Below are 27,630 nucleotides of genomic sequence, written 5' to 3'. Positions count from 1 at the left end.
AGTATCGTCACAACGTTTGCATGACAAGCAAAAGGAACTATTATATATATTTGGACCTATTTTCAATGGCTCTTCATCAAGTTTCCAGTTGATTATGTGAATGATATGCCAGCAGCCCTGCTTTCGTTCTGTCTCTGCTTGAAGTATGTGGTTGTGAATAAAGAGCATATGGGGTAAATTCAGTTTCCTGGTCATCGTTTCTGAGCACATAAGGTTGATTATATGGCAGAAATATGGACCTTTATGTGGTATGTTGAACTATTTAACATTGTAACACAATTAAAAGGGATTCCAATTCTAAGCCCTCAGTTCACGTTGGAACACTACCAAGGTGTACTGTCCTGGTGCAAGAAAATGGACAAGACAGTAGAACATTTCTAGAAGATGTTTCCAGTCTTGAGATGCCATGTCTGGTGGAGTAGACCCACCGACTGCTCTACGTGCATATTACTGACAAGTTAGAGGATAATTTAAGGTGTTTTTCTTTAAGGTATAATAAAGACATTTGACAATACCTATGAGACATTCCTGGACGAGAAGTGGGTAGGCAAGACATTTATTCACTTACTGTATGATCTCAGTCCAATAGGTGCCCACGGTATAAATGGTAAACTCACAACCAATCAAAACAAATTTTTTACAGTGTGCAATACATGTAAGAATGTTAATTTGATAAGATAAATGTCACATGTCTCCCAAATATAACTCCAGGCCTACTATTTTAATTTCTTAAAATACACAAATCAATGTTACCAGAGAATTTAAAACTAAATCCCATTAATCTATCTATTAAACTTATTTATACTTCTCCAAAGTTTCTTAGGCCTCTAAGGAATGAGATTTAAGTCTATTTGTAGATGTTGGCATTCCGGACTGACTTGTGGGCTCTGGAAACACATGACCAAGTGGTAAGATGATGAAATGGAATGGGGATGGCTTCTACAGGTGAGGGAGAAAATTTAGAGACAGAAGAATCACTTTTACATCACTTGGGTTTTTCAGTTTCTTAAACGTTAACCTACGTCCTGTTAGAACTCAGACATTTCCCCCACTTCTCCCACCTGTGTTGTCAGGGTCAGTGTTAGGTTTATTTACAATATTTTACTTCTACACAGCAACACATTTTATAGCATTCAATATAAAGGTAAATATCAAAAATATCTAGGACAATAATGAGGCATGCATTACAGTAATTGTACTCTCACACCTTCCTGTAAAGTCCACATTTTTAGAAAAATATATTATTGCATATGAAACCACAAACAGGCATTCTGATTTCAGCACATTCTTACTCAAAACAGTATATACAGTCCTATTGGAGTCAGAGTGTACTACAGAGTCACACACGGGGGCTTCTGTGGTAAAAGTCCAGACATACAGCAATATATATACACGTCTATATTCTGTCACCTCTCTCGGCAAAGGCTTGCTTGCTTTCCTGGCATCAAGGTATCGAGGGTCTGTTAGGCCGGTGAAGGGGAAACAATATACAGATGAAGACGGTCTGTTCTAAGCTGCTTCTTCAGCAGAGCAGTCAATTCCTGCGTAGGTAAACTTCTCATAAAGCGTGGTGTTCACGTAGGTCTAGGAGAGCGAGAGTGATTCAGACACAGGCTGCCTCAGTACTGCCCCCGACAGGGCAGTTACGGTAAAACCTTGTTTCCTCAGCTTGTTTCAATTCAAATACTAGATACATGGGGGACGTTTTTCTGTCCTCAAGCCCTCTGTTGTATTTGACGACTTTCTTCCTAAAATGTATCCCCTGCCTTCTGCAAGTTGGATTTCACCCTCTCACTTTTGTCAGTCTCTGAGCTTCTCTTTCTCATTGTCTCTCATGGTCCCTCCTGAAATGTTCCAATTCTCCTTTCTCTGTCTACTTCTCATCTTTGTATCTCCCTGTGTGAGTTCATCCACATCGCTGGTTTAATTACCACTTGGATTCTGACGACTTTCAAAATCTATTTCCCTAACCTAGAGTTGTCTTTTGAACCCCAGATACATACAGCCAACTAGCTTCTAGGAATTTTTGTAGAACTCCTGACCCTCCCCGTAGTAACCTGTTGTCTACTTGCTGTGTGTCCTTGGGCAAGTCACTTTCACTTCTCTGTTTCTTCATTTATAAAACTAAAGGGTCAGGCTATATGACTGATAAGATTCCTTCTAGCTCAAATAGATTAATTCCATATGTTGTTCTACTGTGTATGACTATACCCTGTGTAGAAATCTTAATTCCTCCAAAATTGTAACTTCTTCAAAGTTGAGGCCCGTGTCTTTTATGTCCCTGTAATACCTAGGGCTATGCCCAGGAGAACTTGTTGAATTGTATCAACTTTTTATTAACCACCCTGGGCACATGAGGAATTGCAATGAAAGAGGCCCTGCTTTGACCTCCAGACTCACCTTTCGTTCTTCTAACATCCTATTTAAGGACACCAATATCTGGGCAAATGAGGGCCTCTCATAAGGCTTCTCCCGCCAGCATTGTCTCATCAGATCATACCTTTGAAAACAAAGAGTTAAAGTGTGAACGCTACACATAAGTACTGGGCATAGCCAGGTGTAGGGTGTGGGAGCAAGAGAAGAGATGTAACCACTCGGCACGTGGTCACTGCTCTTGGCCGTCAGAGGACAAAAGTGCAGCAGCTAGAAGTGTCTATGAGGCCTCCCACCTCCCTCTCCAAGTCCCCTTTCTCCTGGTAGATCTGCTTCCTACCCTGGGTACCATTCCTGCAGGATCTTGGTCTCAGCTATTCTGATCATCCGGAAAGAAAAGTGATGTTTCTAGGGCAGAATTTCCTTTGGGATGCTACATCTCTCAAAATGTTAGTGTTTCATTAAAAAAAAAAAAGGCTCAAGTAAATTCGCAAAATGCCACCTCTTCCATCTCCCTCTTAGGGATTAGCATAGTGAAATCTTGAGACGTCCTGCCATTAAAAACAAACAAAAACTCTTTTTAACCAGGTTTGACACGAAGTTTCCCAAACTTCGCTGACCACAGAACTCTTTTTCCCTTGTATCATGTGTTTGTATCTTGCCTGTTCTATGCACATAGTTTGGGAAGCACCGGTCTAAAGCAGGACTTTCTCAAATGTGGCCTGAACTACTTGCATTATTAAAATGCAGATTCCTGGGACCCACACTAGACCTGCAGAATCAGAATGTCTGGGAGTGGGACCCAGGATGGTCTAGGTTTAAGTCTCTCGTACCAGTAACATAATTAATAGCACTCTCTTTCACTCTTGGAAGTGGGTCAGTTCAGACAATCAAGTATTTGCTCAACCTAGAGCCTTCCACTCTTAAATCATACCCGTTAGGCAGCTTCTACCTCAGCTAGTTCTGGGAATGGCAGTATCACTGAAGTGAATCATTCTTCCCCTCTGAATGATTCTTACTTCTGGAAAATAATCCTCGTAGAAGCAGGATTAATGAAGAAAAGTCCATCTTCCTTTTTTTTTTTTTTTTTTTTTTGTGAGGGAGATCAGCCCTGAGCTAACATCCGTGCTAATCCTCCTCTTTTTGCTGAGGAAGACCGGCTCCAAGCTGACATCTATTGCCAATCCTCCTCCTTTCCCCCGCCCCCAAAGCCCCAGTAGATAGTTGTATGTCATAGCCGCACATCCTTCTAGTTGCTGTATGTGGGACGCGGCCTCAGCATGGCTAGAGAAGCGGTGCGTCGGTGCACACCCGGGATCCGAACCAGGGCCGCCAGTAGTGGAGCGCGCGCACTTAACCGTTAAGCCGCCGGGCCGGCCCCCATCTTCCTTAATGTAGCAGCTCTGACATCTCTATCCCCAAGGTTAGTCTCGAGGTTTCATACATTTACTTATTCGTGAAGAATTTCATCAGTTTAGTTCAGATCTTTTCTACATTTGTTGCACTTCCTCATTTCAACCTTCCTGAGAATCATCCCCTTCAAGTCCTCCTGGATTCTCTGCCTGGAAAGCTCTTATTCCTTGCCCATCGCCTGACCGTCTTAGTGTAAAGAACCCCCTTTACATCTGGCAGTTTGGGGGGGGGGGTGCGTGTGTGTAGGTATAGGTATGTGTGTCCGTATCAGGTAACTCCTTCATTAGAGTCCGTCTGTCCAAGCAACGTGCAGGAGGAAGGTTAAGATAAAATGGCCCCAGGGAGGCCTGACTTACACCTCATCATCACAGTTGAGGGGCTTCTCCAGTCTGTAGCCCTGAGGCAGCTTCTCATAGAGTTCTGCACACGTCATCCCGCAGTAGGGGGTGCCACCTGGAAGACAGGAAATGGTGTCGCCCAAAGCCCCTGGGTGTGGAAGGCAGTGTCTCCTGCCCAGTGGCTCTAAAGCCAAGGACTGGGAGAACGACGGTGTGCTGAGGGAGGGTGAGCCCCTAGCGCTCTTTCCTCTCTGAGCAAACCCACTGCCCATCAAAGCTGGACTTAGGCTACAGACTGCATCGCAGTGTGGCCCTTGCTTCCACAGAAAGATCCAGCACAGGTCCTTCCTTACAGTGCTGATCCCCCTCCCTAAGTCTGTCCACACAGCACATCTATTGGACCAATGAGATGTATCTTTTTCCTAATTAGAAGTCTCCAGTTATGTGATGCAATTCCTATTTTATCTGTAAGAGTTCCTGTCCAATTTTAATTATAAAAGCAACACATGTTTATTGTAGAAAACTTGGAAAATACAAAAAGAAACATGAAAAAAAAACAATAGCTTTTATTACCCTTCTGTGTAGTCCTTCCAGTTTTTTCTATTGTGTAATATTTATAAAACCGGGATCATAGTGTATATGAAATATTTCTGTTTTATGGCACGTGCATTTTCACATGCTATTAAATGGCCTTCAAAAAATGTGACTTTTCATGGCTGTGTAATATACCATCTTAAAGTTGTAAAAGTGAACTTGTGATAGCTCCATGACATCTCTGCATGGCAGAGACAATTAACCTATAACCAAGTTCATGGCCACCAGGTTGTTAGTGTTAAATATGACATTAGATACAGGGCTTTCAAAAGAAGAATGATGGGAATAAACACACTCATACATGGAAACCCCTAAGGTTCTATTTCCAAGTCACATCTGGTGGCACCACATACAGATGGTACCCATGGAATTACACAGCAAGGGAGCACAGGAGACGCTGAGTCTCACCTGGCAGATGAACATGGATACTCACCTAAGCTGACGATCTCCCACAGTAACACTCCGTAGGACCACCTGCAGACAGGACAATAGGGAAACCAATCATCAGCAAACAGGCTGACCAGTCAATTTTCTGCCCCTAAAGCCAGACGGCTGACGCTTTGTCAGAGGAGGAAATGTTAAATGTCTGCTGGCCAGGACAGGGCCTTGCACACTGCATGTGTTTATCTCCTCGTGGGCCAGTGGAAGGGTTGTAACAGAGAACCAGTGGTGGCCCTGCCAGAGCCCCCAACTCATGTCAGGTAGAGAATGCGAGCTGGTCTATGGGGCCAATGGAAGGGTTGTAACAGGGAACCGTGGTGGCCCTGCCGGGGCCCCCGACTCACGTCAGGTAGAGAATGCGAGCTAGTCTATGCGAGCGGGGGAGATTCTAAGCAGGACAGATCTGAGTTCAGTCCCACCTCTGCCACCTAATACTCATGCCGCCTGGGACAAGTTACTGAACCCCCTGAGGCCTCTTAGTGTCTTCTTCTGAAAGTGGGGACACCAATTTCTGCCTCAGAGTTTTGCAGAGATGACGTGAGATAACCTATAAAAGGCACCTCGCACACAGTGAGGACACAGTGATTGCCAGCCTGCCCCTCCCATCCCCTGGCATAAGCAGAACCCCCTGGACAAGTCACCTCAACCCTCTGGGCCTCAGTTTTTCCTCCTGAAAATAGTGGACGTGGACAAGACGGCCTAAGTCTCAGTCCCAACCTTCCTTCCACCACCAGCCTGAGGCTCGTCACTGCAGGCTGCAAGCAGAGGGTCCCCCTGTCTGGCCTTCCTTCCATCCCTGCAGCCTCCGACGCCCAGTAGCTACCCTGGGCTGCCGCCTCTGGTCTAGGTCCTGTCTCCTGAGGTCAGTCTGGGAAGTGGAGCCACGGGAAGGCCCCTCGCTCCTCTGGAGATCAGGAATTCACCCCTTCTCCTCGACGTGCGGAAGGAAGCCAAAGCCTGCCACCAGTGATTTTACACCCTGAAAACTGTCTGCTCTGTGGCTCGTTTATCCTGTGAATTTATTCCGTGGGCTTACGGATTAGCTTTATTCCACAGATGGACATAATATTTTTGCTTCTCTTTGTCAAATATTTATTTTTCTGGGGAAAAAAAATCCCTCAACAATGAGGCTTACTCACACGTCACTGTTGGTTGTGTATACACTGTAGTTTAGTGACTCGATCGCCATCCAGCGCACTGGGAGCCTTCCCTGGGGAGAACAAAGTGAGAGGCCGCTTAGGCAGGACAGGGGCCCGGCACAAGGCTCGCAGCTCGCCTCAAGCTGCGGCTCAAGTCCACAGGGAACCCTACGAGGAATTCCGCAGAAGGTATGGCCGGCTCAGGAATTGGTTTGTGTGGGTCCCAACCACAAGTGTGTTCAAATTCAAAGACATGCAAATAGTATAGGCCCTACTTACCTTAGGGGGTCCCTACAACAGCTTTATATTAAGAAAAATAATATGTGTGTGTGTGTGTGTGTGAATATGTGTGTGCATTTGGTAGTCATTCATTTATTCATTTATTCACTTTGTGGCTCACAGAGGTTTGAAAGGGGAGACAGGCGTAGAAACTGAATGGTAACATGGGAAAGGCTGAGGTGGTGCGAGGAGACCGACTGTGCCTGGAGGGGCCGGGGAAGGTTTTCCAGAGGAAGGGACAGCTGACCTCGGTTCTACAAGATGTGTGGGTGTCATCAGGTGCATGGGGGAGGGGAGAGCATTTCAGGCCAAAGGGAACAGTGTGCATGTATATTGAGAGAGGAGGAAGCAACTTCTAGCCAGTGCAGTTTCCACTGGGGAAGGAGAGACACTCACTGACCCTTTGGCTGCCTGGCCCTGACTCCCTCTAAGTTGTCTCTGTTTCTTGGCTTATTGAGTCCAGCCTGGGAAAAATGAGATGTGTACTGGACATTGGGAAGTTTGACTTCGGAGTCTTATTCCTAGTGTCTTCAGATTTGCTATGATTTGGGGCTCTCTTCCTATTGAGCCACCCCAGGAATCACATGAACCCTGTGGAGAGATGGACGCCTCCCTCCCAGGGATTTCTCCAAGCTCCACCAGGGGCACTTCAGCACATGTTAGCCAGCAGTGGGGCAAAATCGGAGGGAGGATTTAGGGGTTCCTTCTCAGCCCCCTTGAAACTGGAACAGGCATTCTCCCAGACCACCCATCCATGAGACCAGCCCTGCCCTGGACCCCAAGGATTTTACCTGAATGTGCAATTCTCTCCCAGTTCTTTGTGAAATGGTGATATTCTGAAGCTCTTTCTGACCACAAATCCCAAATGGTAATTCTGCACTTTCAGGTTCAATTATAAAAGTATCATTTCTCGCATCTACACCTACAGTGTTCGCCTCCACATTCCCATCTCCCTTGACTCTGTGTCCACACACTCGACCTCCCACCTGTTAGTCTAGCTCTCTGCCCCTTCACAGCTGAGGAATGGAAACATTGTCTACATTGCCTGCTTTGTCTCTGCTTTCATTTACCTGCTGGCTTCTGACCTCGTACCTCCTCGTTACTAATTTCCATGTGCACTTGGTCATTTTTTTCTTGTTTGACTTCTTTTGGATTTGGCCACTTCTGTCTGTTCCTACTGCTCTCGCCTGGGTTCAGGCCACCATCATCTCTCACCTGATGACCACAACCTCTTATGTCATCTCCCTGCCTCTAGTTTCACCCTAACGATCTGCTCTCCACACCACAATCAGAATGATCTCTCTCAATGGCAAGTCTGACCCCATGGTTCCTTTCCTTAAAAGTCTTTAATGGTCCTATTGTCCCAAGGTCCCAAATCCTTAGCTGAGTCCAAAATCCTTAGCTGGAATTCAAGGTTCTTCAGGAAGAACTTATCCTCGCTTCCTTCTCCAGCCTTGAATTTTAACTCCTCCTCTTTTCCATGTTACACTCCAGCCATACTGAATTACTTAATCCTCAAATGTTTCATACTCTTGTTTGCCTCTAGGCTTTTATATATAATGCATCCTCCAGGTTATCCAATTCATTCTCACATCTCCAATATCTATTTAACTTCTACTGTAAAACACAGGAGTTAGCCTCCTCCAGGAAGCCCTCCATGACTGCCCACAGGCTCAGTTCAGGGTGCTTCCTCTGTGTTCTCATGGCACTTATGCTTTTGCCCTCAGCACTTTATCAACTGTTACAACTGTTCATCATGTGTCTATCTCTGAGCTCTTTGAAGGTGGAGACTGTGTCTGACTTCAGTTACCCAACCCCAAAACCTAGCACAAGCATGAAACACGATAGTAATAAATAAATCGATCATGAGAGATGAATATATTTATCAATGATAATAAAACCCCAAATCACTGAGTACATTCATTTGCAACACTTCCAGTATTAGAATCACCTGGGGGACTTTAAAAACACACACACAAACTGATGCAGGAGCCCCACCCTAGAGCAACTGAATCGGAAAATCTAAGCAGTAAGACTCAGCGTCTGTATTTTTCAGAAGTTCCCCAGAGGATTCTTAGGCGCGATGAGAGTTGAAAATCTCTGACTTAAACAATAGGGCAGAGAAGGTAGCCGCTCTGCCCTCTGGTGGTGTCTTGCTACACTGCACCCTCCTTGCAGGAGCTTGCTCCTCTGCGGTCCCTTCTTCTTTCCCTCCTCTCTCTCACTCCATCCCTTTCCTCCCCAGACCCCACACTGCCACAGAACACTTGACCCTGCCATTAGGAGATGGAGTTAAGCCCTGACCGGTGCTCTGCCCCTCTAAGAATTCCTCCTAAGCGCCCCAAGTCTACAGAAATCCCCACCCTTTATGAAATGCCAAGCAAACCAGTGTTCGCCTTGGGGATCTGAGGAACGCATATCAAATAAAATGCGCAGGTCGTGGGGCTAAACTATATTCGCCCCTCCACTCCCTCATCCAGGCACCATGTCCCCCAGATGTCAGAGTGCAGCCAGGGAAGGGATTCTGTGGAGGAGACAGGAGGCTTCCAGGAGGTCCAGGACGAGTGGGGAACCAGAGTGGATGGTGAGTGGTAGGTCCTGCTTCTTCAAGACAAGCCCAGCCCCGCCCCAGAGAAAGGTCTGCTCTGAGTGGGGCAAATTCTGAAAAGCTTAGGGAAAAAAGTATTGCCTGGAAACCGGTGCTCAGGGAGGTTCCTATGGCTTCTGAGAGTGCAGATGTTGATTAGCATCCAGGGCCAGGCTGTGTAGTGGTCCCTCAGAGCCAGAGGGGCCCCATTTCAAACCCTTATCAAAAAAGGAGTGGAAAGATCCAAAACGGTTATGTTCACTGTGATTGTTAACTAGGTAAAAATGTGTGTGCTTGTGGAAGGCAATAAGTAAAAACTGAGAAAAAAATGTGTCAAGGTAGTGAACTATGGGTCATTTCCTTTCCAAAACATTCTTGAGTATTGTTTGTGTTATCTTGTCAGCAACTAAGTATGTTGAAATAAGCACGTTGAAAAGAAAGGAAACCTGAATTTGAGGATAAATACAGAAACTTGAGTCTTGCTAACGCAATTTTGTATCCACAAGAGTAAAAGGACCCTCAATATCATAGGAAAACTGGAGCGTCCCAGGAAAGCTGAGCCCAAGGAATGTTCATCAGACCTGGAAAGGGAGAGCCGTGCCTCCGGAGTGGACGCCCCAGACACAGGCGAAGACTAAGGGTTTGTCATCCCCAGGCCCTGCACTTGCCCAGCGCTCAAGGAAGGCAGGCGGCAGTGGCATGTTATCGGCACAGCACTAATGTCCAAGGACAGGGCGTTTCCAGGGCTTTACGACCCCAGGGTAGACAACAAAAGCAGAATGAATCCAGCTTCTCTCTTCTCCTAACACTCCTGGGATCTTGTGCTTGAAGATGAAATATGACCGTTTGGAGAGGAGGTGTCATTAGGCCAAGGTGGATTAGATTTGGGCTTGAGGAAGGCCTGGAGAACTTGTGGCAAAGAGGGAAACCTTACATGAGCCTTGAGAAGTGAGGAGTTTCTCCATAGGGCCTCCTTGTGATATAGAAACCTCATTAGTTTATTTCCTTGATTTTTTTGGAAAGATGTTAAATGCCTTTTTTCCCCTCCTGTGTTTGCTGTGCATGAAAGGGGACTGTGGGGGATCCTCAGAGGTCTGTGAGTGAGACATCTAGGGGTCTGGACAGGATACTTCCCCGAGCTCCTGCACCACAAAGCACATGTCCAATTACTTGGCCACATGTGACAGAGCCTTCTTTCTGGGTAAATATGGACCCTCCAGTCGTTTGAGGAATCAAACCTTAGAAAGGATGTTTGCTGGGTCAGGGCAATATCTAGTGAGATACACGGTCGGATGCCTCATAGAATAGTGGGATTCTAAGAGAAGCCACACAGGGGAGGAGGGGGGGCCTCGAAAGGATATCATCAGCATCGTGTTCTGAACTCACCATTGTCTTCTTCACATACACTTCTTGACCTCGGGACAATCCAAAATCTGCTATTTTGGCTACATAGTTTTCACCAACTAAAATGTTCCTGGCAGCCAGATCCCTGTGGATAAACTGAAATTTTAAAAAACATCATGTATTTTCAGTCTCACATTTGCTGTTCCACTTCATTTTGTTAGCACAAAGCCATAGGGGCAAGACCTTTGGGAACTAGGGAAGAGAGGATAGTATGGAAAGAGGTTTGAAAAAGCCACCAGAATCCAGTTCCCTTGAGTTCCTCTCCAAACTCCTCAGCTAGTGGATTCTGCCAAATGACCCACCACATCTTGGGAGGAGCATTTCAGGAAAAAACCCAGATCATTAAATCTTCCAGTTTATAACGTAAGTCCTCTGCTATTGGGCCTTATCTGGAGCCAAATGAAGCTCAGATGGGTTAAGGCCTCACCAAATACATACAATGCGATTCGCTAGATAAATATATTGTTGGTATTGGGATGAACTTCTATAAAAATAGATGGGATATTCACAAACAGATTAAAATTAGGGAGCTGGTAAGAAGGAATTACAGAAGAGAGGTGGACTGAAAAAAATGTACAAACATATCTAAACCCTGACTCGAGAGAGAACTCCAGCGGAAAGATGTCCAAAGCAAGGCCCTCAGGACAAACCTGTTTTTGGCTCAGGTAGTCCATCCCCCGGGCCACGTCGGCTGCAAAATGAAGGAGCTGCTGGGAGGACAGTGTGGAGGCAGTGCTGTTGGCAATGGCGAATGCCGGGTCGGTCTCCAGCACACGGCTCTTGCGCAGAAAGTCCAGGAGGTTTCCATGGGGGGCATACTCGATGGCCAGGTACAGGTAACCTGTGGGGAGATGGAGAGACACCACCTCGTCAGTGGCCCTGAACAGCTTTGACATTTCTGAGATGTGCTGTGGTCCTCGGGAATTGCCTATAAAACTCCGTTTTATCGACAAGTAACACGTGGTGGTACCAACTTCAGTAATGCTGGGGACAGGAGGAAGATAAGGGACATCCTCTCGCAGTACTTAAAGGGGGCCATGCTTGAACTTGGGGTTCTCTTCTTTCCCCTGCTCCTCCTCATTCCTACCAAATGTGGTGAACATGGAGGGCTTCCTGAATGCTTCTACCTATTCGGTAATAATAGTAGAATGAAATCTCAGCATTTGCTTCCACAAGATCTAGGACAGCTAGTCCACATACCTTTTGTTTTTTATTCAATTTGATTGAGAACCTAATATGAACCAGGCATGTTATTCCAGTCTGTCTCCAGCTTTTTTTGAGGTTATCTTTGTTTTTTTTTTTTTAAATAATGATTAGGCACTGGCCTGGTGGCGGAATGGTTAGGTTCGCACCTTCTGCTTTGGCAGCCCAGGGTTCGCAGGCCCAGATCCCAGGCGCAGACATATGCACCGCTTACCAAGCCATGCTGTGGCGGCGTCCCACATATAAAGTGGAGGAAGATGGGCACGGATGTTGGCCCAGGGCCAATCTTCCTCAGCAAAAAGAGTAGGATTGGCATCGGATGTTAGCTCAGGCTAATCTTCCTCACCAAAAAAACAAAACAAAACAAAACCCCAGTGATTAAATGTCCATAGCAGAAGGACCCACAACAGATGACTCTCTCTCTCCTTGCCTCTACTCCTCCCAGAAACCCATACTGTGTCACCATATTGCTGATGAGGTCACTGGACAGCAGGGTTTAGTGTCAGAGATTGCCTTTTGCTTACACAAACCAGAAAACTCAAACTTTTAGGAAAAAAATAAAACAATAGTTCCTGGAAGAAATTATGGTCCATTGTCTTATTTTTATTCCAAATTGTTTTGTTCTTTTTTTAATGAAAAGTAATCTTTTTTGATAAAAACCTTGATCTTTAGAGCCAGTGAAAAGTAGAGTGGTTTTAATGTCTTTTAAAGGTAAATTTTTTTGGTACACTATTTTTTGATTTGAAATGTCAAATGAATTTGAACTTCAAAGATATTCTAAGAAACTGAAATTTGGGCAAAAAAAAAAAGTTTTCTGGCACCGAATCCCATTGTACTATAAGGAAAGATGTACCTCAATTCTGGTATGAATGTGCTTTCTCACTTCTTTACAGAATTATAAATTTTAAGAGCCAACCAATTATGTGCTAATGTGATGATAGAGCAAAATTTTAAAAGATACATATTTTTCTGTTGTTGGTGGTTATTATTTTTTTAACTTTCATTTACTGCTGTCCCATGCTGATTACTGTTTTCAGGAAATAGCTCAAAAATAAATGTCATTACTTTGTTATTTAACCTACGGGACATGATCTGGCTTTCAGAATTACACCGTCATTGGATCTCAAAATGATATATTGTTTGAAGCACCAGTATTTTTAGTTTAATCAATTGAGGAAAAGGAAGTAGTCTCTTTTCTATTGTTGGTGTTTGTGCTGCAAAGTCAACAAGAGGTTGTCAAGTTTGTAAATAATTACTCTGTGGAGCTTTTTTGTGGGAGCAAACTTTTCCATGAGAAATTAAGTTTAAGCATGGATGCAGAACTACAAACGCAGGCAGCATGCAGATGTAAACCCATGGAAGTACTCAATCAATATTTGAATTCAATGCTTTCATATTACAGTAGATCGTTGGCATTCATGGATTTAACATTCAGAATATGAGTCTCTTGGGTTTGGAGGAAAAGTAAGAAGACGGGCAATTAAGAAGAACCAATGCACTTCGCTGTTCCTGGTGCTGAGTCCCCCAGTCCACCTAGTATTAGTAGCTGAGAAGACCTCTGGATCAGCAAGGATGGGCGCGTGCAGGAGCTGTGATACCTTTGGGCAGTAATGGCTGAACCGCAGCAGAGGGCAAATGATCCAGCCTTGGGACCTACCTCCAAAATGATGCCAAACCTCGGCTCAATCTATAAATGGGACCAGACATTCAGATGGAAACTGTGACTTAAAAAAAATAGGTAACATTCTTAAGATTATTATCTTTCCTGATTTCAATATGGAATGTGCCTGTTCCAAAAAAAAAATTCTGGCAGGAAAAGAGCATCTTACCACGATGTTCACATGCTCCTAGGAGATTGATGATGTTGGGGTGGTGTCCGAGTTTACAGAGAACCTCCAGTTCCCCCGCAAAGTCCCTGTGGTCGTCTTTGGAGGCATACTCTGGGAAGAAAGTCGAGAGTTGTGATCCCTCTTTGTTACACCTCTTCAGAAACGAGTGTCCCCTCCTGCTCCCCAGGACCTTCGGGTGCACTCTTGTCACCGTCAGGTCTGGGAAACTGTATAGAAGTCAAGGACATGACTCTAACACAGAGTACTTGGCACTGTTGACTCTTTGGACTGACCCTGTGTTGTTGGGACTAGCCTGTGCAGAGTAGGATGTTTAGCAGCATCTCTGGCCTCTACCCACTAGATACCGGTAGCCTAACCAAAAATGTATCCAGACATTGCCAAATGTTGCCCACAGGGCAAAATCACCCCTGGTTGAGAACCATTGCTCTAAGGTTTTCTTGTTTAAGCTCTCAGATGCCCAGGGAGATGCCTTGGTAGAGACTGAGCTGCCTCCACTTTTAGACTCGAGCTCTTGCAGCTAAGTCTACCATGCAGAGACACATATGCCGAGGAGCAGAACCACAGTTTCAGGAAAACATCACCAATAGCGGATACACCTCGCTATTTATAATTTTCACTTGCATCTTTCACAAGTCAGTCCTGCTAAAAGACTCAAATCCCAATGACGTTTTTATAGAAGTTGCTCAGAGGTCAGAAACTGCGTTGCATTTCTTTCTATTCTTTTCATCTTGTCTCTCCACTAGTGCTTTAATCAGAGGGAGAACCACCAGGCACCAGCCAGGCTGGAGAGAAGGCTCTTGGGTTGATGCACAGACTGACTGATCAGCCTTGAGTCGATGACAGTGCGCTGCTATTATTTTGTAAAATCACATGGCTGGTGGCTGTGTGCATGCCTGAAGGTGCTTGGAGGTTGTGGGCATGTTTCACGTGGGCTGAGGGTACCCGCGAGACTGACTGGTAGGCAGTTCCAAGTTGAGAACCTTGTTCGTACTACAGGAGCCTAGGGGTGAATGTCTTGGGAGCATTTTAAAAATGAAGTTCTTTATAATGAGGTTGTCCCTTCACTTCGGTAACTGCCCCCCTTTGGATGTGTTGCCCTTCTTCCAGAAATTTCCTACCCTGGTGCCCTGTTAAGCTATTTTACCTCTTCACATGGGCATGAGGTAGACAATCAGCTCAGGTCAGATCCCAATAAAAACAGATTCTGGAAGGTTCTATACCCTCTCTCCTCTCACTCTCCTTCCTGCTCCCCAAAACTCCCTGTGACTAAAGTAGCAAAACAGAGAAAGGATTTCTTGCGGTAAACAATGGGGGGGTGTGTGTGTGTGCACGGGTGTGTTTTGAAACATATTACTATCTCTAAGCATAGATAATGTTTCGTTTTTTTTTTGTTTTCTGACGTGGTGTTTTCTAACAATGCAGAAAGCAGTGATGGTTTCATAAGATTTAGGATTCATTCTCATCTTCAGTTCAATATTGCAGTCAAATAGAAGGAAACCCCATCAGCGACCTCAGGGAGCCCTCGTTATGAGCTGCCCAACAAGAGCAGTTAATTACATTTCCAGCTCTGACACACCACTTTCCAAGCCTGGATGCTGTAAAGGCAACAGAGCAGCTTCATAATCAAGCTGTGCTTAAACTGTTGTCTTACGCAGAAGAGAAGACGGCTAGTACTGCCAGGCACTAGTCATTCTGCTTTTTCAGAAGATGTTTATTATCCAGTCTTGTTAAATGGGGGGCACCAAGCAGTCTTGAAATGAACACACTGGAAAAGACTTAGTTCCTGTGACCTTAGATCAGTGGTTTTCAAACTTGAAACAGTGTACAGTGTGCAGAAGAATCACTGAGAAAGCTTGTTAAGAACACAGATTTTCACATGCCACCCCAGAGATTCGAATATAGTGGAACGGGGAGAAGCCCAAGTAGATGCATTTCTGACAAGGTCTCCAGGAATTTTGATGCAGCTAATCCATGAAGACAGTGGTTTGCAAAGTGTGGTCTCCAAACCCTCAGCAGTAGCAGCACATGGGAACTAATTAGAAATGCAAATTCTCTGGCCCTGCCCCAGACTTACTGAATCAGAAACTTTGTGTGTGTGGTGGGCAACAATCTGTTTTTTAACAAGCCTTCCAGGTGATTCATGCATGTTCCATTTTGAGAACCACTGCATTAAGAGAGACAATAATGCTCCCCAAAAGTTAGCAGTGTATGCCGAGAATCTGCACCCTCACATTGCAAGGAATCAAGGCAGTGGTGTTTAAATAGCTCGTGCCTTCATGTTTACATCCTGACCCGATCACAGGCTGACCTCAAAGGAAACATCACCTTCAGTTGCACATAAGAGCTATATCCCACATCACGCCAATGTTTTGTTTAAAGAGTGTAAGACCTTAGAGGAAAGATTCAACAGGAAGTCAGATTTTCTCCCCACCCTCGTGAAATGCTGACTCGACATGGCCAAGCTCTGACCTTTCATCCTCTTGATGGCCGCGTCCATCCGTAACCCATCCTTCTTGATGCGCGCCTTCAGAACCTGGCCAAAATTACCCTCCCCGATCACATCTTGAAATTTGATGTCATTCCAGTCAAGCACAGGATAAATTGTAGGATCCGGGTTGTTTTTGGCTTTCCTGTTCAGGGCCAGAGTTCCTGAGTTGAACTGCACAGCTGGTTCTTCCCTCTGGAAAAATAATTTTTTCATTGTTTTGTGTCAGGGTTTTTCATACTTCGAAGGTGCATGATACCTCCTGGTTTGTATCCACACTAGGTGAAAAAAGAAATACCTAATTCTAGAATGAAGATGGAAACAGATGTCATCTAACAGGCCCACTCTGATGAACTGGCTGCCCATAGAGCTACGTGGGCACAATTTCAGGCCTCAGGGGGAAAGCACGTCACAATCAATTAGTAATGTCTGCAGAGGGCAAGGGAAGGGGGAATACCAGCACGTATGCCATGGCATGCCACGTCCCCGAGTTAGTCACACTTGAGTTTCTGCTCGGCTGTGGAATGAGCAGGGCTTCAGTTCTGGTTTGGAAAAGAACTTGAGGATCCTATCTGGGGAGTCACAGGACATGCCTCAGTGAGAGCTTTCCTGTCATCACCTTGGTCTCTTCTTGGCTGTCACTCACTCTCTCTGGCTTGAATCTCTCGAGCCCACTCTGGAGCAGACTCTGGGCCAGATGACTGGTGCTTAGAGCAAAGCCCAACACAGTGTCTCCTTTTCTCCTGAGTTGAAGTGGTACTGACAGTATTATGACACAGCCCCTGTATGAGGATGGGCTCCAGCACTCCCAACCCCCTTCCTGGTCCTTCCTCTCCAGTGACAACCTGAGCTCATCTAGCTCTGGGGTGGATTCAGATAACAAAGCTCCCCTTGTCCTCCACTGAGGGGAATCTCGGGGACTTGTGTACATGAAGGTATACATCATTGGACCATGTAATCCTACTCAATGTTTTATGTACAGAATTGATAAAGTCGGGTACAAATTAATTGTACAGAGCCTGAAACCACAAACTAGAGAAATGTTCAGGCTGTAGTATACCAAAAGGACTCCAGTGGGGTGCCTTTTGCTAAAGTATGATTTTGTGGACCTTCGCAGTCAGAATTCCTAGAGGAAAGAATGAGGCAGTGCCAAGTGCCATGAGCTATGACTGCAGACTGAGGGTTCACAGGAATGGGAGATATACACAAGTATGTATAATTCTTATATATGCAGGAGGGTAGGCTTGAGGGAGATATTAGAAGTAGGAAATGGGAACTGGAAACAGAAAACGTGGGGAAAACTTGTCCAGTGCAGCACATCATTACCCATCACTCTGAGGTCTGGTTACCCTCATGTCCTTCCCACCAAAAATGTTCACTTCTTTCTACGGCAAGATTATTCTCTCTGGTGATTTATCACTAGGATGATCATACATCTCATTTTGGTGAGACAACAGTCCTGTTTTAGGCCTGGTTTCCTGCATCATTATTAAGAGCAACCTTTTCACTCTCAAGATTGTTCCGGTTTGGACAAGAAATTATATAATCATGCTACTTATCTCCCATTTCACAATGGAAGCCAAAGAGGAGATGAGACTTGCCTAACGGAACTAATTGCTTTACAAGTAAGTGCCCTGGTCCACATTTTACAGTGGAGGTTCTGCATGTATGTGGACTTCCCCTTATGAGCTACTGGGATGAGGAGACACTACCACGTTTTGGAAGGCTTGGGCCATTCTCCTCTGGATGTTCGCCCTCTTCAGTTGCAACATGATGAGAAAGGCCAACAGCACCGTCAGGCAGGTCATTCCCGCTGAGCCCAGGATGGCTATAAGCAGCATCTTTCCACCTCCGAGGTCTGCTGGTACTGTGCAGGAGAAGACAAGAGAAGCGGGTTAGTTTAGGCAGAGAAAGAGATCAAGACCATCTGTGGGAGAACTCACAGTGTAATGGGAATGTAATGGCAGCCCTAGCCCTGCCACCTAATTGCTAAGTGGCTTGGGGCTACCATTTATTTTCTGAAACTCAATGGAGGTGAGTGTCTGACTAATGGGGTGGTTATACGATCTAAAAAAAAAAATGTGCAAAAGTACTTTTTAAATGGCAATATGGTAATCATTAGTTGTTTCATTTGTTCAACTTGTACTTCCAAGAAAAGGCCCAAGCAGGTGCACATTATCGAATAACAGTGAGAATGACTGACTAGATATAGGACTTTGGGAAAGTGACTAAACCTCCCTACAATTCCCCACCTAGAAAAGTGTTCAAGTTCTTTGATGCTAAGAGCTTAGAGTCTGTAAGATATTTTGTTTTACATTTTTTCTTGTTTAAAAGAGCTGATGGAGAAAATCTGAGGATACCAATGGGAAAAGGAAGGAAGGAAGGAAATACAGAAGAGAAAAAGCATTAAATTTAGGGCTCAGATTAAAATGAACTATTAAAGACTATGGTTTAATCCTTCCACTTCTTTCCCTTATTTAAATTCAAACAAAATTAAATTTGGGGGCCAGCCCAGTGCCGTAGTGGTTAAGTTTGTGCGCTCCGCTTCAGCGGCCTGGGGTTCGCAGGTTCGGATCCCAGGCGCAGACCAACGTACCACTTATCAAGCCATGCTGTGGTGGCCTCCCATATAAAGTAGAGGAAGATGGGCACGGATATTAGCCCGGGGCCAATCTTCCTCAGTAAAAAGAAGAGGATTGGCAGCAGATGTTAGCTCAGGGCTAATCTTCCTCACCAAAAAAAAAAATTAAATTAAATATACTTTTATGAAAAACAGCATGTAGAGCATGATCTTGTCTACTTACAAATATTTTTTGTGACTTTCTGTCTTTCCTTCCCTCTCTACGCATGTGTTATAAAGAGATGTCTGGAATGGAATGGTGAGGGTTTTCTGTTTTGTTATGTCTTGTTTTGAAATTTTTCTGTTTGTATTTTGTGTATAGCTTGGGTTTAGGGCCTGTATACATTTTACCAAAACACAAGTAACTATAAAAATGATGCATTTAATAAGGGTGTGATCTGAAAACTACGATTTTCTATAGTTGGCAGACTCATTATTCCTTGGACATTTCAAAACTATTCCCAAGAATCAGCACTGAAAACATAGCTTGTTTGATTTTATTTCTTAAGCCCTAGGTAACCCAGAAGAGAACCCAGAGGTTTTTAGTGCTATAACATTTTCTGTAAAAATAGACTCTAGTCCAAATTATAAATTTGTAAAACTCGCTGTTTTTCTCTGATGTCTCTCTCTCTACGTTCCCTTGCACACGTTGCACAGGGCAGAGGGTGGGAGGTGCCATTTCAGATGGACTTCGAAAGGCAGTCGCTCCGTGTGCTGCAGCCCTGACCACCCCAGGGTCCTTGTTCACTTAATTACGTTCAACAGGTTTTATCCATCACAGACACTGGGCATCGTGGGCTCGGCATTCTGAGGGATCTCTATTTACCTCACAGAGCTCACGCTCTCTGGGGTGGGGGGGTAGCGGTGGATGTGGAGATATAATAACCTGGATCTGAAAAGTAAAAGAAAACTAAGGATGGCACAGTGTCATTCAAGCTAGAAGAGGAGTTGATTTTGAGAAGGTATGGAGAGCGTTCTTGGAGCCTCCCACTGAAGCACCCGCACAGGCCAGCCTCTACAAAGCAGGTTCTGCATCCTTCTTTCTCCAAAGAATCAAATTCATATTCCTCAGAGCTGCAATGGCCAGATGGGGGCTGCTGTTAGGCTAATTTGGTCTCAGGTTTAATAATGGAAAATGGATCCAGAGGGTATCCTTCCCAGGGGCATTTTCATTTTAAGGACCTATCTAGAGATGGTGACGCCTATTAGGACAAATGAATTATGTCACATGGCACGAATAGGGGTTAAATATCTTGACAATGGGGTTTTTCTGATACTCTCCAGAAATATAGAAATACCTGTCCACTCTACCAACCTTGAGATTTGGAGAGAGTCGTCAGTTCGTGAGAAAGGGCTGGTTGGCTTGACCCTATGTTGTTCTCTGCAAAAATGTCCACCTGGTAAGCGGTTTCAGGCTCTAGGCCCTTGAGCTGATACTGGGTGATGGTGACATTCTTGATCTTCACATCAATGTGCTGCTGGTCTTCATTCTCGCCCTGAACTTTGTAACGGATGATAACAGAAGAAATAGAATAGCCATCCACGATTGTCCAAGAGACCACGGCCGAGGAGTCTGTGATGTTGGAAATCTTGATGTTTTCTGGTTGAGGAGGGAGAACTAGAAATTTAAAGAAAAAAAAAAAAAACAATATTTCACTGAAGATGTGCTACCTCTCTTAGATTATTATGCTTTTGAGAGATAATTAATGTGAGCTCGTAAACCACAAATGGCTAATAGGTGTTTTCTCAGATGGTAATTCCAGTGAGTTGGTAGTGGACTCCATGCAGATTTGACAGATGGCACAAGACGGGAAAATGGCAACATGTATATCACATATTTGCCATCAAATTACACTAAATTAAGGCTGAAGAAATTCTGTTACTCCAAAAAAATCTATATTACACTGTTCTTGGTGCTGGAAAGAATAGAAAGATTATGAGATCTGACATTTATATAGGCCCTTCCATATAGTAACTCATTTCCTGTTCATAACAATCTTACCATAGGTATTGAGGTCCAGAGAGGTTAAGTGACTTGGCCAACATCACACGGCTATTAAGTAGAAGAAATAGGATTCGACTCCTGGCAGTCTGATGCCATGGTCCATTGTCTTAGCCACTGTCACAGGTGGCCTATCCTTGCCCTAAATGCATTTATGGATCAGTAGCAAGTCAGGGTATACATAAGATAAGCACTTAGTGGACCAAGTGCTGTAAGGATTTGGGAAAAAGAGAGAAAACATTCCATTCAGGGCCATGGGTAGGAAGAGAGAGGGATGCTTGGAGGTGTTCCAGATATGAAGATGACATGCACAGAGTCATCCTACACTCAGACTCCTTCCCAACAAAGGGCACACGCTAGAAGGGAACGTTGTGACTCTATAAAGCCTAAAGCTATTTGATTCAAGGAAAGAAGGAATCCACGGCCCTGCCCTTGATATTAACTGTACCTTCCATTTGTGAGGCTGTTTACAAGGTGCTTCCATATGCAGGCTCTCTCGTCATAACCGCACAGGCAGGGAGTCAAGCAATGCTGAGATTTTTAATTATCCAAATTTTAGAAATGAGGAAACTGAGACTTCAAAAATGTAAGGGACTTGTACTGTCCCGGTAAGCAAGTAGTAGAGCCAGACGACTTCACTCCATACAAAAGTTATTGCTTATAAGCAAATTAGAAGCTTCAAGAAATGTCTTAATGTACATTCTTTCTATTCTAAATCCTCAGAGATTCTTCTTCATTCTAAATTTCCTCTTTTCATGATGTTGATTCCCCATATCATTCTCATTAGGAAACTGTGGCAATTTATGAGAATTAGGTATTGGATTTTGAGCCTTGCAAATCTGATTGTCATTTTCTATGTCTAACAGGTGGTAGATTATCCAGAATCACAATTAATCAACAGTATGTCTTAACTTCCTTTGCATCCCGTACCAGGCTTTTGTATATCTTCACAAAAAGATAAAATAACCGTCCTTCCCACAAGGAGATTACAGAGTATTAGGAATATTAGCATTTTCAGATTACTATGAACAAATATTTAATATTTGTATAGTTGTGCCTCAAAAAAAAATTTAACTTCATAAACCAGTGGTATTCTAAGTCTGTCACAAAAAGAAGCAGTGCCTTGCAGACACCTGCTGAAGGAATAATGAATATAATTTTGGTGCCAACTAAAAGTGGTAAATTTGCATGTACCGATTTGTCTATTTTATGCCTGAAAGAAGTCACCCTTTGGGCTAGCCCAGCGGTCCTCTGATTTCAGTGAGACTGAGCCCAATAATCTACATTTTAGCAGGTTCCCTGGTAACTCTAAAGTAGATTCTAAAACACTTTAGGAAATGCTAATCAGATCGTAAATAATTTGAAACAATTTGGAAGTGGGACATGACTATGAGAGGAGCTTCTCCAACAACTGACCTTGCTTTGAAGCAGTCGGTTGCCCATTCAAAGAGACAAATGGGTAGCATGATTTGGCAGAAACAAACAAAACATAGAACTGAAATGTGGTTGAGAGTCCTAACCCCATGACTTAACTGTATAACTGTATAACTTTGGCCAAGTCCCCGACCCTCCTTTCTTCCTGATCTGTTCAATGTGATGATAACCCCTACTCTGCTTTCCTCATACAGTCACTGTGTCAGATGAGATACTTGACATACACATATACAGGAGCACGTTATGCACGTGTGTTATTTTTTACATATGTTTGGGGCCATATGCCAAATTGAATCCATTCCACTCCTTACACTTGGTCCAGATGGAATTGTTAGGCTGGACATCAACATAAACTTTATAACTAGAACATCAACTTTTGTTAATATAGTTAATCTATAATATATTAACCTAGTTAATATAACTAGCACATTTACTTCTCAAAAACCTATATGCAAGATCTGCCAATGACAACATAAGCATGTTAACAAATATATCAGCTAAGACTGAAATGTTCTCATCCACATCCCCTTGCCCTAGTTTCCTGATCCTGCAGGGACTGGCATCTACCCTGCCAATCTCAGCATCTCTGCCGCCACTACCAGCATAACCACCTCCTCCTAATCAAATTCCATACAACCTCCCAAGGCAAGTCCTCTTTCAGTGATTAGCTAGTTTTCATTTAATTCTATATATATGATACTGATGATGTGATTTTGGTGGTATATAATTCTAATGAGGGTAAAATTTATATAAAATAGTAAATGAACATCTAAGATAACTTTGAAAGAGAAAATAGTGACTCATCCTATAGTTGTCAAGACATTTAATAAATCTATAGCAATTTAAACAGGTTGGAAATGGTACAGGAACAAACACACAGATCAATGGAAGAGGACAGCGTCCCCAGAAATAGATGCAAAACCAATATGAGAACCTGGTATATGATACAGAAAGCATCACAAGTCACTAGGGGGACTATTCAGTATGTGGCATTGGGACCATTGGCTTGCCATATGTGAATAAATAAAATTAAAACAAAAAAGATTAAAATATTTACACCATACCCGAAAATAACATCCCTATATCTTCAAGACCTAAATATGCAAAAACAAAACACAAGAACTACTAGAAAAAAATATAGAGAGTATATTTATGACCTTAGGGTAGGGAATAATTCCAAAACATAAAAAGTACAAACCACAAAGGTAAACATTGACAGGTCTGATTACATCAAAATGTAAACTGTCTGTAGGGTAAAAGACACCACAAACAAGGTGTAAATGAAGAGATTAGGAGAATATATTTGCAATATATATTAGGATCTAAATTGTGTAAATGATTGTACAAATCAATAAGAAAAGACAACAAATAGCAAACAGGCAAAGTTTATCAACAAATATATCAAAGAGGAGGAAATCCAGCTGCCCAACAAAATGCCCAAGAAAAGACGCTCAACCTTGCTAGTTATCAGGGATATGAAAATTGAAATTAACAGTGAGGCACCATTTTTTACCTTTGAGAATGACAAAAGTAAAAAGGTCTGATAATATCAAGTGATGCAGATATAGGGAAGGGATAGAGATACAGAGATGGATGTAGGGAAAATGGTACTCGTACACTCTTGAACACAGTACACACTGAATAGCCACTTTAGAGGGAAATAGCCCATCAGTTCCTCTGCTGGACATGCTCCCTAGAAAAGCTCTCACACCTCTGTGCGTGGAGACATGTATAAGAATGGCCATTGCATTTTTGTTTGTGATAGTGGAAAAAAAAAGAGAACAACATAAATGTCCAGCTAATAGGGAATGGATAAATAAGATGATAAGTTCATAACATAAAATTTTATGCAGATATTAAAAAAGCATATGTCACATCTAAAATTAACATGGATAGATAAAAATCATAATGTTTATTCAAAAAAGCAAGAGGAAGAATAATATGTATACATATGTACATTTATGGATGTATATGATGTATTAAAATTATACAACAATGAATGGAAAGATACGTAAACTCATAATTTTCATTGTCTCTGGGAAGAGGGGAGTAGAATTAGAGTAGGGATGATGGTCAAAAGGGATTTTGATATATAGTCAAGCGTCACTTAACAACAAGGATACATTCTGAGAAATGTGTCATTAGGCAATTTCATCATTGTGCAAACATCATAGAGTGTACTTACACAAACCTGGATGATATAGCTTATTACACGTCTAGGATATATGGTGCTAATCTTATGGGACCACCGTCATATATGTGGTCCATCATTGACTGAAAAGTCGTTAGGCGGGGCATGACTGTATCTGTATCATGTTGTTACTTCTACAAATCAACAAAAAGAGTGAAAGCAAATATGACAAAACGTTAACACTTGTTAATTCTGAGTGGTAGTAATGTGGGTGTTTGTTGTATTATTCTCTGCACTGTTCTGTAACTTTTAAATTTCACAGAATTTTTAAAAAATGATGAAGAATCCCTAAACGCTGACAAAACAGTGGAGACTTCCAGGTGTCACTGATACAAGAAGAGAGTGGCAAGAGAAACACGGAGCCAGTGTCCACACCTGTCACTGAGGAAGTAGAGACCCAGCTGCAGAAGAGAGCCTCAGACTGTGGGGTTTGGCAAGGGACCACACAATCCTGACTTAAGTAGTAGTTGGTAGAGCCAGGAAATATCTGGTCTTTCCAAGGGCTCCAAAATGCACAGACACGGTTCTAATGCAGGCAATCAAAATAGAACTCTCTGCTCAATGATGAAAAAACTTGCAAGAAGTTCTAACTAATTTTAAATGACCAATCTGAAATTGAGAAAAGCCTGAATTGCAGAGTAGTTGGAAAGAAAAGTAGTTTTATTACTCTCAAATATATATTGTAATTCAAAATGTTGTCTGGTAAGAAGATTTTTCAAGCAAAGTTATTTGGCTTTTAAGATTAAGAAAGACCTATCTATAATTAGCCAATGTCTGTATACATATAGATACATGATAATCCTGAAAATGGCCCTATAACAGATTAAACAAGCCCGAGAAAACCTCATTCATGTTATTAATTTATTTAATAAATAACTCTATACCAAGGAAAGGTAAATTTTAGCACAGTCCTGCCTGAATTATTGCAAATCCAAAGACATGGAGCTTTCTTATATGCTGCAGGTTATTAAAATGATTTGGTGTGTTGGGATGGGGGCACTAACTAGCCTCCACTCACCACTAACTGCATTTTATGATTTCAAGGAAACGGTCTTGAAGTGATGGTAGCTGAGTCCAAGTGGCAGCAGCCAGATGTTCAGGCAAGGCTGGGGCAGCATGAGTCACTTACTGTCGCTAAGAGTCCAAGCGGTGAGATCTTCACTCCACTCCCCCTGGGCCTGGGTGTTGACTCTGGCTCGGACTACGTACTGCTCCCGGGGCTGTAAGTTGTTAAGCAGCACTGAAGTCAGGTTGCCTGGCACTTTAATATTCTGCTGATCAGAATTCACTTGCACAGACCTCCTCTCCACTTCAACATAAAACTCGTCTTCTGAGTTTGGAAATATTGGTTGCCAGGTCAAATTCAGAGTGGTTTGACTTTTCGGTAGGAGAACGAGACCCCTTGGAGGAGGGAGACCTAGGAGAAACCAGAAAGATCATTATTTTTACATCAGGCAAAGGTAACAGCCCCAGAGGACAACTTTACAGAATAACCTTGGCTTCTAGAATAATATACAACACACAAGCTATCAAAGAAATACAAACTAGCAGCCATATAATACTTTTGTTCTACCAAAATTGCAAATCTTTAAAATAATTCTAATACATAATTTGAATAATTGTAATACAGGAACACAACCCCTTTGGAGAATAATTTGGGAATATTTTTCAAGAGCCCTAGAAATTGTATATACTTTGGCCCTACAATCTGACTACCAGGGATTTATCCTGAAGAAATAACCCAAAGGAAGAGAAAAACTTATGTGCATGAAGATGTTCATTACAACATTATTTATAACAGCAAACAGTTGGAAGAAACCTAAATGCTCAAAATAGGGAAATGCTTTAATAAACTGTGATATAGCCATCCAATGGGTTAAAATAGATAATTGGGAAAAGGATAGAAACCCAATAAAAATATTTATAATACATGAGAAAAAACTCCGATTGCGCCTTGGTAAAAGTCATGTCTACAATTGATGAAAGATAGGAAGGAAACTGATAGAAACGAAAACAGTGGATTTCCAGAGGTTGTGGGATTCCCGAGTGTTCAGTGTTTCTCTTACCATTTTGAGCAATACGTTTTAAATCAATTTCAGGGTTACTTCCCTTAGCAAGGGGAATTTCAGACATCATAACAGGCCTGGCCCTGCTCTGATCTCATCAAGGTATTGGCTACAACCACATCCTGCCTGGCCATAATGACCCACAAGAACCTGGGCTACTGGATAGGTAACTGAATGGAAACAACATGGGTTTTGAAATCAAAGAGACAGGAGCATGCTACTTTAGTTCTGTGACCTTGGGAAAATTCACAACCTCTCCCAAGTTCACATGTAACACTCATCTTCAAGACTCCAGAGGAGTAAATGAGATACTGGGACTCTATTAACATTACCTGCCTCCTTCCTTCTCTTCCGTCCTTCCTAAGATGTCTTATCTTGTGTCAATGGACAGGGAAGGAATCTGTATGTTTTCAGTTAATAATAGTAAGTTGATTTTTAAATTCCAGATATAAAGTATTTTCAAAACATAGAAATAGGGATCCTCTAACACATGCAGTCTCAGTGGGGACATTATTAAATTAAAATCAACTAAAAATTGGTTCTTGGGGTATGAGAAAATTTTAGATAGTGCCATGGTTTATGAAGGGCCACAATATAGAAACAGATCTGTGGTATTAAAATTCATGACAGGGGAGACATCAGGGCAAAACGCACACTCTGTCCCAAAGACAAAAAGATCTAAAATGCTCCTTTGGGGGCGATAATTTCAACAAACAAAAAAACGTTTGAGAAACACTGCTCCAACGCTTGGTTGGAAGTGAGAGGAAGGGTCTGTTTCCATTCACTGGGAGAGCCACTTTCACTGGCCAGCTCTGACTGCTCTTAGACTAGGGAGAACCAGCAATCAGGTCTTGCCATTTGCTTGGCATTTCGCTAAAGGTCTTATTGGTCCTTTCTCTATAACCTATACAAGTTGAGAGAGGTGACGTCAACTGCTTTTGCTCATCTCTAAAATTTAAGTTCCAAAATAAGCCACCCAGGGCGGTTAGGCAGGCTCACAATGACAAAGCAGAGCAGAGGGTTGATGTTTTGCAGCATGCGTGTAAACCAAAGCCTGGGCCTGGTACAGAGGAGTAAGTCGATAAATGGGCCTTTCCCTTTTTCCTTCCCTTTGGGAACATGAATTGCCCTTCACCCCTCCCTACCTGCCCTCTGTCTGCCATGTGTTCAGATGTGTTCTCTTCCCTCCCCTCCTGGCCTCCCTGGCCTTC

General features: G+C 43.1%; 1 protein-coding gene across 1 annotated transcript in view; it reads right to left on the bottom strand.

The window, feature by feature from the left end:
* Window positions 1-284: 284 nt before the first annotated feature.
* Window positions 285-27,630, bottom strand: part of TEK (TEK receptor tyrosine kinase) — a 98,179-nt gene continuing 70,833 nt past the window's right edge. The window contains exons 12-23 of the mRNA XM_058565923.1: window positions 25,483-25,770; window positions 20,042-20,344; window positions 17,822-17,973; window positions 16,091-16,301; window positions 13,601-13,711; window positions 11,219-11,409; window positions 10,551-10,664; window positions 6,299-6,369; window positions 5,152-5,192; window positions 4,143-4,239; window positions 2,401-2,500; window positions 285-1,584 (exon numbers count right to left, since the gene is read on the bottom strand). Of these exons, the coding sequence (XP_058421906.1) occupies window positions 1,510-1,584; window positions 2,401-2,500; window positions 4,143-4,239; window positions 5,152-5,192; window positions 6,299-6,369; window positions 10,551-10,664; window positions 11,219-11,409; window positions 13,601-13,711; window positions 16,091-16,301; window positions 17,822-17,973; window positions 20,042-20,344; window positions 25,483-25,770 (1,754 nt within the window). The 3' untranslated portion in view covers window positions 285-1,509. The remainder of the gene's footprint in view (window positions 1,585-2,400; window positions 2,501-4,142; window positions 4,240-5,151; window positions 5,193-6,298; window positions 6,370-10,550; window positions 10,665-11,218; window positions 11,410-13,600; window positions 13,712-16,090; window positions 16,302-17,821; window positions 17,974-20,041; window positions 20,345-25,482; window positions 25,771-27,630) is intronic.

Source organism: Diceros bicornis, chromosome 22 (genome assembly GCF_020826845.1).
Source record: "Diceros bicornis minor isolate mBicDic1 chromosome 22, mDicBic1.mat.cur, whole genome shotgun sequence".
In the NCBI taxonomy this organism is placed as follows: Eukaryota; Metazoa; Chordata; class Mammalia; order Perissodactyla; family Rhinocerotidae; genus Diceros; species Diceros bicornis.
This window is presented reverse-complemented; position numbering and strand designations above follow the sequence as displayed.